The sequence below is a fragment of the Copadichromis virginalis genome, linkage group LG4 (genome assembly GCF_057382275.1).
Source record: "Copadichromis virginalis isolate Kocher_CV1m ecotype Utaka linkage group LG4, C_Virginalis_male_GT1.1, whole genome shotgun sequence".
Lineage (NCBI taxonomy): Eukaryota > Metazoa > Chordata > Actinopteri > Cichliformes > Cichlidae > Copadichromis > Copadichromis virginalis.
The window spans coordinates 7,136,412-7,149,427 of NC_140621.1; the positions used below are offsets into that span (position 1 = coordinate 7,136,412).

General features: G+C 42.8%; 1 protein-coding gene and 2 long non-coding RNA genes across 4 annotated transcripts in view; 2 read left to right on the top strand and 1 right to left on the bottom strand.

The window, feature by feature from the left end:
• Window positions 1-297: 297 nt before the first annotated feature.
• Window positions 298-4,344, top strand: LOC146710731 (uncharacterized). 2 transcript variants are annotated; one of them, XR_014920004.1, is made up of 2 exons: window positions 298-589; window positions 4,052-4,344. It is a non-coding gene; the product is annotated as an uncharacterized LOC146710731 (long non-coding RNA). The 2 variants fall into 2 exon arrangements; XR_014920005.1 differs by lacking the exon at window positions 298-589 and adding an exon at window positions 1,483-1,589.
• LOC146710732 (uncharacterized) lies at window positions 3,611-10,030 on the bottom strand. Its single transcript, XR_014920006.1, has 2 exons — window positions 9,918-10,030; window positions 3,611-4,206 (listed from the first exon to the last, which is right to left on the bottom strand). It is a non-coding gene; the product is annotated as an uncharacterized LOC146710732 (long non-coding RNA).
• Window positions 8,155-13,016, top strand: part of igf2bp1 (insulin-like growth factor 2 mRNA binding protein 1) — a 48,300-nt gene continuing 43,438 nt past the window's right edge. Inside the window, exons 1-2 of the mRNA XM_085453336.1 lie at window positions 8,155-9,297; window positions 10,432-10,492. Of these exons, the coding sequence (XP_085309462.1) occupies window positions 9,123-9,297; window positions 10,432-10,492 (236 nt within the window). The 5' untranslated portion in view covers window positions 8,155-9,122. The remainder of the gene's footprint in view (window positions 9,298-10,431; window positions 10,493-13,016) is intronic.

The window sequence follows — 13,016 nt, forward strand, 5'->3', positions numbered from 1 at the left end:
AGGACGTGGGCGTTTACACTGCAGCGACATCTTTTAATCGAATAATCACAATCATTAACGTGATCAATCGGAAAACCGGGAAGCCTTACAGTAAGAGATGAAATATTTATAAAGAGGGGAATGATTTGGTTTATTATGTCAGTCTAAAGTCTGCAGGTGTCGTCACGTTAAGTCTGATCTGTCCATATAGTGTATAAGACTGCGTGCACATGCCGGGAACGCGCATTGTATTCCATCTGATGGAGAAGTGAATGAGCCGGTCGCGCGTCCTTGTCGGACCTCCGGTAGTCTGTGAACTTTCCTGCCGCGCGACACCCCGGCGCGGCTGGCAGTGAATTAATTTCCACTCGTCAGTGGATGGAGCGTTTGCTCCATATGGACGCTGGTCACTGTTGAAAAATCGTTCGCCGTTTCGATGACCAGGCTCGGATTTTTCAGCGTGTGCGGGCCTCGGTGGATCTGACTCCCGTGTTTAAACGGATCCAAATTGTCCCCTTTTCGCTGACTCACCTACAGACCGGTGTGCCATACCTGACCCCGACAACCAATGATGCACGAACCAGGGCGTGTAATATTAGCAGCTGTGTTGGTGCGTTAAACGACTCAAAAACGTGTTTTTCTTTGTTTGTTTAATACAAAATCGAAATATGCGTTGAATATGAGTGGGTTGTTACAAATTAAATTGTATAAATTTTATAAAATAATATTATTTAATGCGTGATAATAATCTAGATAATATTTTCTATAAGTTATCCATTTAATAACGAAGAAATATGACCGCCGAAAAGAGCCGTTTAGAAAAATGAAAAAGTCGAAATCCATTATTTAAATATTTTTTATGAAGAAAAAAGTTTTTTAAGTACTTTATTTCAGGCAAATGATTACGTTTCTGCGTTACTTGGTTGAGACTGTTGCGTCTCGACAGGCCTCCCGGCTGAAGGCCTCGACTTCCTCTTTCAGGCCTAACGACACAGTGCAGCGACCTGAGTCAGCCGCTTGGTGGCGGTAATGGGTCGGAGAAGAGGACAGAAGCCGCATGCAGCAAATTTACTGTGGGCTGTTTTACTTTGCAACCTCCAATCACAAGCAGAACACAAAGCTTATGTCATTTTAGGCTTCATTGCCAAGATTTAAATGCGGCAGTGTGAGATTTAAAAAATAAAATAAAATGTTCGTACAGCATATGAGGCGGGATGATTCTTGTCTAAAGGATTTGTACGGATAAAAAGGAAGTTGACTTAAGAATAACAGTTTTAGAGAGTACATAGTTCCGCCTACATCCTTGTGCTGCTTTTACTTCTGACTTCTAAATCGTGATGCCACTTCATGCTAATTGTAAACACAACATTTCCAAACAATAGCCCACTGCAAGGAGTTTACAGCTCAATAAAACCGCCCATTTCCGCTCATGAAATTGTTCTTATTACGTTATACCGCCTCGTTTTCGGCCGTTTTGTTTCTTCAAATCAGCGGGTTCTTCAGAGTAGACCCCCTCACTCCATTTTGCGTGCTTGCTCAAAGGTCTCGTCCCCGGGTCTTCTCGTTGTCCACCGCGTGAGAGACTATTATTCTGATCGAGGTCGTAGCCGGTGAGTCCGATACACAAACAGTTAAATTCCCTTCTTCTTCTTCTTTTTTTAATTCGGTCATCCAATCCTGTCCGACCATAATGACTGTTAGATCTAGGATCCGGATCCGGATCCCCCCTCTGTTTAACCTATTTCACATTAACTAAAATCCAACCAGCCATTTAAATGTCTTTTTGTATTTGACCAGTGGCAGTTAGTTGATTGGAGCTGAATCTGTTTTGGACACAAACGATGCTTTTGATCGTGATAATTCACACGGAGCTGTGATTCGTGATCAATGCTTTCATCTCATTTCACGTAGAAAGTCGTTTTCGAGTTTTTGTCCCAAGAAACGTGGAAAAGGCTTCAGTGAGGTGCTCTCAGGCGACATCCTGTTTACTCATGAATTCACACGGCTTCCCATTCAGCTTTAACGAAGTTAGTTAAGTTGCATTAACTTTGGGGTTTGATTTCTCTGTACAATCTTTTCCCGGCTGCTGTGTGGAAACTTTCTGTTTGACTCTGCAGCTCTGTAAAGCTCACTCTGCTCGGTTGTACAAATACAATACTTCACATCGCTTATAGCAGCTGAACACTTCCCAGGAAAAAGCCACCGGGTAACAAGAAAAACTTTACCACAGTTTCATCATCAGACATCAGTGAGACATACACACGGTGCAGATGTATTTCAGCTTTGGTGTGCACGCACAGGTCTGTACTTTTCATTCATTCCACAACGAAACAGTCTGTATTCAGTCCCCTGTGCACAGATTATACAGTGTTTGCTGCCAATCTTGCTTTGACAAATACAGAACAACTTCAGTTATTGTTTCCGTAAAGTTTCAAATACACTTGCATACGTTTGCATGCACGCATACATGTTTATGTCCTTCACAGCTTGTTTGCAGCCCTCTATAAAATCAGTTGCATATTACCACATAATTATACGTGCGTTTGTTTTTCTTTGAAACGAAGAAACAGGATTTCACTCGAACACAAAGGATTTGTCATCATCCCGATGATGATGCTTCTCTTAGTGGCAGACAGCACATCCTGTTTCCATGTCGGCACAGGAAGTGAAGCCTTGTGTCATACAATGTCTCATTTGGTTTTAAAATCCTAAACATGTTTGAAAGTTAACATTTGACCTCCAAAAACGGAAGCAAACACTGACAGCCTGCTATTGTGAGAATTTCAAAATATTATTTCAGTATCACTGAATATTGAAATATTAATTTGCAAGTTTTTTCCACAATTTGAGCAGATAAAAACATTTAGTTTTTTTCACAATCAAGTCTGCCATGTTTGACAAAAACCATAAGCATGAGATTGACAGCAACGCCACGCTACAAATCATAGCAATGAATCCTGAGACTGAACTATAAATGACCTGTATGACACACACACACATTAAAAAAGGGTTTGTGGAGTAAATATTGACCAAAACGCTTCAAATGTATCCTTTTTCCAAATACTAGTTAGTAAATGAAAACGTGTATTCAGGTTCATTTTTTTCAACATGAGTATAAAGTTTTCCCAACTTTTTTGTGGAACTTTTACTTGGTTGCAATAAGCTCGAGTTGGTAGTTTTTCTTTGACCGTTTTATTGTCGTATCTTTCCAATAAGACCTGTTCTCCAACCTTTGTACACTGACCAGTGAGTAAAGAGAAAATACAATAAAAAGCTAAACAAATGTCCTTGTTCCTCCAGGAATGTGGTTTGACAACTCCACTCTGCTGGGAGCGGAGGGGAAGGGAAAACAGCTTTTTTAAATATGAAAAATGTACAAAATCTTGTAGATTTTTTTTAAATTAGGTAAATCCACAGATACAGCAAAAATTTAAATAGTTAGATTTCAAAACATGGACGAGGCCTTCACCACTGAATGATACTGTGAAAACAAAGCAGACAATCAAAACGTGAATTTTCTTCCAGATCTAAGACGTGAAACATTCTTAAATAAGTCGATGACAGAAAAAACGTCAAACTGTTTTTTCCACAGTTCCACGGGGATCTCTTCAAAACACGAGGGGACATTCGGGACAGTTTCCTCCTTTGTGTTTTATTTGAAGCTTTCAACAACTTTTACTTTTTGTTTGTGTGACTGCACACAGAGGAGTCACATATGTACCAAATCTACAGCAATACTAAGGAAGTAAAAATGTTCCTGCGGTCATTTTTCTTACTTAAAAATGATCAAATGAAAACAAGAAGTGATGAGGTTATAAATGGCACGTTCTCCTTCTTTCCCACTGAAAATGTTGCACATTTTATACATTTTCCATGAGTTCCCCTGAAGCCTTTTTCACATTCCTGTCACGTTTCATCGAACATCTTTTTAAAAACGTGCAGACTCTAGTCTGCTTGAGTACTTTTCATTACTTACATTTCTACCTACTGTTTTTGTAAAACAGAAAAAACCAACATAGCAAAGATGGTAGAAATATATACAGCTGATTTGTTTGTCTCTTTTCTCCCCCAGTGCTTGTGGTAAAACCTGAAGGAAACAATACTGGCAGAAGGATGTTTCCTCCAGGTCCATTTAGCAGCCGATGAGGAGCTTTCGGTCATGATGGGTGCCCAGTCGTCATCGCGTCCTTTCAAAATATCCTTTTTGTCTGATCGCTTCTGAGGCTGCTGCGGAAAAAGAAAAGACCAGAGCAGGTCTTCATAGAAGCAGTGGAAAGTAACTATGTACTCAACTTTAGTGCTAAGGATTTAAAAAAGTGTACTTTAGTTACTCTGGAGGTTCATATTAAACGTCCAACATCTGAATGCTTGTTTCATTTTCTCATTTTGAATTTTCTGATATTATAAAGCCATCGAACCAGAATAGATCTGTCAGAAACAAATATTTAAAGGAGCCAACATTTGTTTCTGGACCAGATTACAGAGGTGTTGGCAGGTGGCGGAGGCACATCTGTAATGAAACAACTGCCTCTTGGTTCACATCTGTATCGCTTTCACTACACTGAAGAAATCTGTGCTGTTTAAGCACGTGAAGCAGATAATACACACAAACAGTGCAGAGTGTGAATGCTGGTACTTCCACATTTACATATTAAGACTCTTCGCTGTCCAGCAGGTCACATGACTACACTGTAATAGTCCCAATCAGCCAGCAGCAACGAGGCCAGAGGTCAGAGCAGCTGGAAAGTAAGTCTGAGGTCATAATTATGAAAAGGCAACACGGGGAAGAAGCAATGGGGAGAAATGCTGAGATGAACAGGACTAACGTGCAGGCTGTGCACACTGATGGTGGATCTCATTAATCCAGCAGCAGCACATCCTCTATCGACTGTGCGTGTGCAGCAGCTAGCATGGAGATCATCTGCAGAGATGTGTTTTGAACTGCAGACAGGAAGAGCTGTGACACATGACTGACATGCATGTTTGCTCTGTGCTAACCCAGAGAGAGAGAGAGAGGGCACTAAGAAGGAAGTGGTGGAAGAAGCCTAACTGAAACTCTTCAAACGTGACAGAAACCGAATGACTATTATACAGTGTGAATGAAAGAGTGCTCGCTTTACATTTAATAGCAAAAATGTTACGTATCTGATATTTGGAAATTGGCAAGCAGAGGGCCCGAGCTTTACGAAGAGCATATTTAGCTGACTTTGTAGAGAAAACTGGAATCTGCGGTCAAACTCTGTTGCTCATTTCTGAAAAAAGGCAAATAAATAAATAAATAAAAGCTCAGACCTCATTATTTGATTTTGAACAAGGTCTCCTCTTTTCCTGCCTGAGCAAACTCATCATTACAGTAATGAGGACTGTTGTTTGTCTTTTTGTTTTCTCCACAAAGATGCTGAAACGAGACGTTTCCTACCTGCAGGCTCTGCAAGGAGGAGCACTGGGCCTAAAACGGGCACAAAGCAGGCGAGAGGTCCGACTTTTCTTCTTGAACGTTTTGGGCATAAATGCCCTCGCAGCCTCTCAGAACAGTGATTGTGTATTTTGTTTTTTTAAGTGATGAATGAAAACTTCACGTTGGGGATTTTGCAGCTTGCCTTATTCCGACAGCATCATACGTAAAAACACTCATTAAAGGGCTGCTCTGGTTGCTCCTCAGGCTTCATGAAAACACTGAGACAACAACGTCTTCCTGCATCTCTAACAAACACTTTACCTGCAGCTTTTAGGCCCGTGCACATTTGTTAGGCTGGGATTGTTTAGCTGACTGATGCACAGGTTTCCCCCTGTAGCTCAGTGGCACAGAGTGGGCTTTTATAGACACACACACTGATGGTTTTGATTTTTAACAGCGAGCAGATTACAATAATTCCTATTTTCACCTCACACTTAAAGGGTTGCAATTAATGTAATTAGAGATCTAAACTTTCAGTTCAAAGTGGAACGAGGTTCCTGCGATGGTTCAGCTCTGACTGGAATTCGTCTTTTGCCGGCTCCTGACGATCAGGGATACACAGCAGCTAACTGAACTTCCACTGGGATGTGGCTGTTTCTGAAATGTGTCTTCACAAAGTTAGTTCCAAAAATCAAACATCATCATTTGTCCATCCGGGTGATTTTAAAGAACGACTGTATCACCTGCAATGCAGTGATCTCACATTACAAGTGTGGCAGGAAATAAATGAGAGATTTACTCATTCACATTTCCTCAGCCTGTTCCCCTCCTCCTGCAGTTCCTCTATTGCATCTGACCTCCGCCCATCAACCCTTCTGCCTCCAACACACACACACACACACACACACACAGAAGAGTAACTGCAGACAGGATCTTGTGATACAGTTTTTAGAAAGTTTCAGAGAACAAAGGAAGGCATTTGTTGATTTGTAGGAGGAATCTGGTGGTTAGCAGTGAAGTTCATCAACTTAATTACTCTGCATTTTCATTTAGATGCTTCAGCTCCAGGTAAGCACAGGAGGACACTATTATAGTTTTCATGGAAAACTGAATACAGGGGACATACGCTCTGAGACGGCTGAGAGTATCTAGACAGTGTAACAACCCCACACACACTAAAAAAAAAGTATCGTTTAACATTTTAACTCTGATACAATGGAAATTTGGATTTTAGAGGTTTGACTTCATAAAAACAACGTTCACCTCGTCAGCCAAACAAACAATTCTGTTTTTAAAAAAAATGTCCATAAAGCATAAAGGTGTGCGTTTTAACGCTACACAACAAAAACACGAGATTATGTTTGAATCTTAAACAGGCACGTATGGAAGGCCAGGTTTTAGTTCCTGGTCTTAATCACAGCTGAGGCTTTAATGGACATGTGGGGGTTGGGTGGGGGTGTCCTTTGTGCCTTATCCATCTCAGGACAAAACCCCACCAAGGCTATTGTGACGTTTCCTGCTGAGTTAAGGTGAACTAAGGCACTATGGCACACTGAGCACTTTAACATTTGTTTTTAAATGCAGCTAAACTCCAATAAATGCTTGTTGTGACTGATGTCTGTCTGTGATTGAGACAAACAGTTGTGGACTTAATCTGACTTTGAATTAAAACTGGTAACAAATTTGTTCTGAAAGGAATATGTAAGTACAGATGTTTTTAACCATCGCTGTACTAAACTAAATGTCAAACGACACTGAGGAAAAAGTGGACACTGATTAAATATATTGTTACAAAATACAGCCAGTAGGCCTAGTTTAAAAAAAAAAGGGAAATATGTGATGTGCTTTTCAGATTTAATGTAAAAAAAACAAAAACAAACAAAAAAACCCACTCCTGATGATTCAACAGTTACTGGCGAGAGCTCCATTTCTCTTTGAGGGTTTGAATCCATTTTGTGAGTGGAAGCCATTTTCTAACCAAAGCAAGCTTCACCAGAGTGCCACGTATCCCCCCGGGCGTGTGCAGTATGGCTAAAAAGTCCAAACCTCGTGCACAGAGAAAAGGGGGCCCTTTAAAAGCCAAGACCAAGCCCGTCAAAATTAGAAAACCATGAGACGAGACTGGCACAACCTGGAGAGAAGGGAGCCGATATCCACAGCCAAACTCCAGCGTGATGAGTGAGTGGGGGAGAGGCAGGCCTGCATCACGCACTGCCTCCATTTTGAGGAGACATCCACCCAGAGGGGCGCGCAGTGTGCGTGTGAAGCGTAGCGAGCGACTTCGCCATGGTATTACTTCCTGTGTGCGCCTCACACCGAGAAATGTGCAGAAATTGCTGGAGAAGAGGCTAGCGCGCCATGTTCCCGCTGTACTTTAACTCTGGGTATCGCCTGTTGGGAGCCATGACCTCACAGGGAAACTACAACACACAGTAAAGTGTTTAAAGCGAGACGAACTACGAGAGTGTGCCTGGTTGTAATGCATCGACGCCATAGCTGACACATTGTTCCAGTTGGTGGGGAAAAGGACCCTGGCGACGACGTATGAAAACGAGGACATGGGTTTCCTACCATCTTACTACAGCACACTTGTGGCCCCTAAAACAAAATGGAGGCCCCGTCCCGCTGTTTGACAGCCACCATGGGTTCACCATAGGTCATTTATGTAACGTCACGAAGACAACTTCTTTAACTTTAGCACAAATCATACCCATCCAGAGGGCGGGAACAGCAACAACAGGGGTGGGGGTGCTACGCAGTAGAATGAGCGGGCGGTGCCTTGTTATTTAAATGTAAAACGGCTATGGCCACCGAGGCCTTCCACTAGACTGAAGGGTGGAGGAAATACCCCCAACAAAATAAATACCAACAAAGTAGACGCTCACACGCTGTCCGCTATCAGCTTTTAGCTGCAATTCTCCATATTCGCCCGTATTAAGCGCGGGTGTCTACATGTACATCGTGATGCATACCCCCCACCGCTCAGGAAAACACGCAAACTGTACTGTTGTGCACTACTGTACAGCACGGAATTGGGAGTCTCGGCTTCTGTTACCATGAAGGCGCACATACGCACACGCGCTCATCTGGTGAAAACCCTGGGATGAGAGGGGGATGCCCCCTCCCTTCCGCCTTGCTTACCTACTCCAACTACACCACGTGGTTTCCTCTCTCACACAAAAAAAACGTGAATTGGAGTCGACGAGGGGCGGCGTCACCCCTCTGCCGGCAGCAGGCGGATCGCCGAAAGAGGGAAGGATAGAAAACTAGAGAGAGAGGCGGAGAGAGAGAGGAAAACATTTCTCCCGATCTGATCCCGCCATAGTTTTTCCCACTCTTCTGCCATAGACCCATCATCAGACCCAGTCCAACCCACCTCCTCCACAGCGCGATAGAGGCTATAGGCTGCTGCTTTATTCGTCTGTTGGGGCCGGCTGCAAGTCAGGGGGTTTCATTTCTTCTCCTGCTCCACTTATTCAACTGGATTTACAGCAATATTCAACGTTACCACCTGATTCTACTTTTTTACATTTTTTTTATTTGAATTTGTCATCGTGAATTCAAATTTATTTCGTACTTTTGTCCTCTAGCGTGATTTACACTTTCTGTTTGAGTGGCAAGTGTGACAATATCTTGTTGCGCTATTAGCACATTCAGCAGAAACTTTTTGCTGGCTCCAATCTTTAGTTATTCTGGGCTTTGTTTTTTGTTTTCTTTTTTTGGGCTCGGGAAAACAATTTCCACAATGCACAAGCTATACATTGGGAATCTAGGCGAAAGCGTGACTGCCGAGGACTTAGGAAAAACCTTTGACGAACACAAGATCCCATACACCGGACAGTTTCTAATGAAAACCGGCTATGCGTTTGTGGATTGTCCGGACGATCACTGGGCCATGAAGGCTATCGAGACATTTTCTGGTGAGTTAAGGTGGACTACAAGTCACCAAAAAAAGCCTTCTCTTATTTCCACCTTTAATTTCATTCATTCTATATATAGGGAAGCCGTAGACGCCGGCGCACAGCCCCGGTTGCATGCTCACCTTCAGCGGTGTATCCCAGTTTTATTATCCGTTCGCCTCCCGAGGCTCCACGCGAGATTAAATAAATACATAAATTCCTGAAATTATTTTATTGGTGTTAGAATAAGGAATATTAGTGTGTGGAAAGCTACACACCCACGGGAGCCATTCAACTTTTGCAGGAGGGGGGGGCGCACGTAGTGTAAAGCTATACTGTAAAACACAGCCATTGGTGAAGCTTTCCTTGATATCGTTGTAATTTATCAAAGGAGATTCTAACAGTACTGTGCTAATTATGACACGTGCATTTCAAGCTAATGCGTGCTTCTGGTAGGCGTTTTAATATCTTGCACCCCTGAGCACTGGATAGAGTAGCCTACTCTCTTGTGATATAGGATGAAGCCTTGCTGCTTCCCCTCCCCCTTTAAGCCGGGAGTCCACTATGACAAAGGCAGAAACAAATAAATTAGCCCTTACCAAACCTGGCCTCAGACCAACCCAGAATTTACACAAACCTACCCTGCTATGGTACAGCTCGCTTTCCTGCGTGGCGACAGCTCTGTGGCCCATTTCTCATGGTTCCCTACACATGTAACGTGAGGAGGCAAGGTCGCCATGCCAGTCAGCTCCCTCTGATCCTTCCTGAACCCTCACCAAACTCTCCAAACAACCCTCTCACACTACAACCATGTGGGCTTGAAACCTTTTAACTGCCACTCAGAGTTAAACTGATAAACGTATAGTTATCGCTTGGCATTTCTGAGGGATTCAAGCAGACGGAAAGTGACGTGATGTACACTATTCACTTGCTCCCCGACTTTAGGGCATGTTTTGAGCACTTTCAACATAACTGCTTCTTAGTACTTTTCACGAGTGCTTGGAAGATCACCAGGTTTAATTGGAAATAAGTGAACCGCAAGGCAACCCACACTGTGTTCCCTGAATACAGTAGATTCCCTTCGTAGGCCTTTGCAGCTAGTACACAGTTAGCATTTAGCCACACTTTGTTCTGAACCAGTTTTCCTTTTTTCAGGTAAAGTGGAACTTCATGGGAAACGTATTGAGGTCGAACACTCCGTCCCCAAGAAGCAAAGGTACATTGAGCACTTGTATCACCCCTCCCCCTCCTTTCTCAAAAAGAAAAGGGGAAAAAACCTTTCATGTGTTGCATCACCTTATGTGGGTCTTTCTCTCATGGGGTAATAAGTGAAAACAACGACTTCACTGAATGATTTGCTATTAGTGGGACACAGATTTCGGCCCTTGCGCCCACTTGACGTTAGAAGCCATTGTGAGGCTAGCAGTGGCTAGCTTGGCTGTGTTTGTTGGTGTGGCAGTGTAGCGTGGACCCTCAACTTTGTCGGCCATTGCTGTGGAGCTGAACTGTGACAGCTTTAGCTAGGTGCCTGCCGTTCTGTGCAGTGTGGTTGGATTTTTACTCGTCCTTTTAAAATGCTGCTGTGTTTTTAGAGTGAGCTCAACAAGCACGTAGATATAGGTTCTTCGTAAAGTCGCAGTGTTGATGTGAGCACGTCCTGTGGTTTACTATATGCTCTAGGCCCAGCCTTTTATGTAATTACTCTTTCCTTACACTACAGCCACTACACAATTTCTTTAACACGATTTTAAAAATGCACTGGCACATATGTATTTTATAAATGTATAGTGGTGTGGTTTCACGTGTTGGACAACCTTTCAGTGCTTTAACGTGTGCATGGATAATATTCGCTTTTTGCTTTTATTAAAACTCTTCGGTTTAACGTTCACACTCTGAAAACAAATCAGTTTTTAATGATGCTGGGAGTTGTGACGGAAATGCGGTGTGTTGATTATTTTATTTCGTTTATAGGTTTCTTTTAGAATGTATTTGATGAGGAAATTGTGATTTAATGGAGCTGTTATTTTATTTTTTTTAGTTAAATTAATAACACGTCTTTCCAATTAAAACACAGCTGTGCTGTTTAGTAATTGTAGTATTTCTTTTAAATATATAATGCTCGTTTTAACCCAGAATAGGTGCTGGGTGTGAATATTTCACATTTAAATACCTTTTGCTTCACGCCAACTCGGACACATTTATGTGGCAGCCTGATAGTGTACCTGTACCTGTGGCTTCTTTGTAATTGGGTGAGTGTCAATGAAATTTCTGCGGTTCAGTAGTAGCTCTAACTGGTGTCCATTGTGCTCATTTGACCTGCTTCATTCAAACAGCACTATGCAATTCTCTTATAGCCCATCATTTATGCCCGTAACCTTTGGCACAGATACGAGTTGAGCACAGTTCTCCATGTTCCGCCATTTGGCCACATGTGTGCATATGTATATGTGTGTGCGTATTCACCATGAGCCAAAATGGCCAGGAAATGTAGAAGATTCCACCCCATTTCCACACTTGTTGCCTTTTAATAAATGCTACGATTTGGCGTAATCACTCTTCGTGGGATTTTGTATGAAAAAGGCCGAATATTTCAAACTGAGCTGGCTTTTGGGGCGCCCGCCCTGCGCCACGAAAGCAGAGTAAAAACGTTGCAACATGGCTGTGGCACACACATCCCAGCAGCGTGGTCTTTGTGTGGATGAGTGGGGCCGAGTGTGGTCACTTATTGCCAAACTCGCCTTACACACGGAGCTAACATGGCTGTAATGCCTTCAGGTGTCTTAGCGGGTGCGTGAAGAGTCCCAGATCTTGACTGTGATCACCTTAAAGAGCCATAATAAAGGTGATTTGTGAGTGGGTGGGTGCGGGGGTACCGTGGGACGAGCTTGTGGCCCTTCGTGGTTTCACAACACGTGGTGCGTCCACGCAAAGAGGAGTTGCACCACGTCAGGCATGGAGGGCAAAATGGCGAAGCCTTGAATGAAGCAGCCACTGTACAGATTGCTCCTTATTCTTTTTTTTCCACAGTGTGTCACTTTGGGTCTCGTCAGCGCCCGGGTCGCCCCGTGGCCTACATCACGTGTTCCAGTGTGTGTGTGTGCTTTTCTTTTAAATTTAAGTAAATTTTAAAAAATTAGAAAAATATTAACATGACGGAAAACTGTGAAATTTGTGGAAGCCCTTTCTTAAAATGGCTGTTCGTGTAGTCCGTCAGCCAGAGCTAAATTATCCAAATTATGTCGCAAAATGATCGCGTTTAAATATTTATGCAAAACATCTGCTCATCTCCAGCATACAAGCGTGTGCGAGCTGTTTGAGCAAACGCTGATTTTACGAAATTATTTTGTAAATGTTTAAAATCCTCCAGTTGTCAAACAAAGACTGTGGGGCAACGAATCAGGCGTTTTCTGGCGACGTGCGCATTTGGGCAAAAACACTCAAAATAATAGATTCCAGCATATATTTTATTTTTATCTACTTTCACTCAATAAGCTGCTTGTTTTGATACCGTTTTGAATGTTTCTCATTTATTGTGATTCTAACGTGGAAGTAAAAGGTTTCGGGGGTGCTCGCGTTTCTACACGTGTTTAAAAGAAAGTTGCCAGAGTACATACGTTTAAACGTCTTAAAACTGCTCTCCTGCAGTTGCTTCTGAACCTCAAGGAGGGTGTGTGTGTGTTTGTGTGGGAGTGGCGGCTGTTCTGAAGGAACAAGCCCTTTGGGCTATTTGAAGGAGGTGG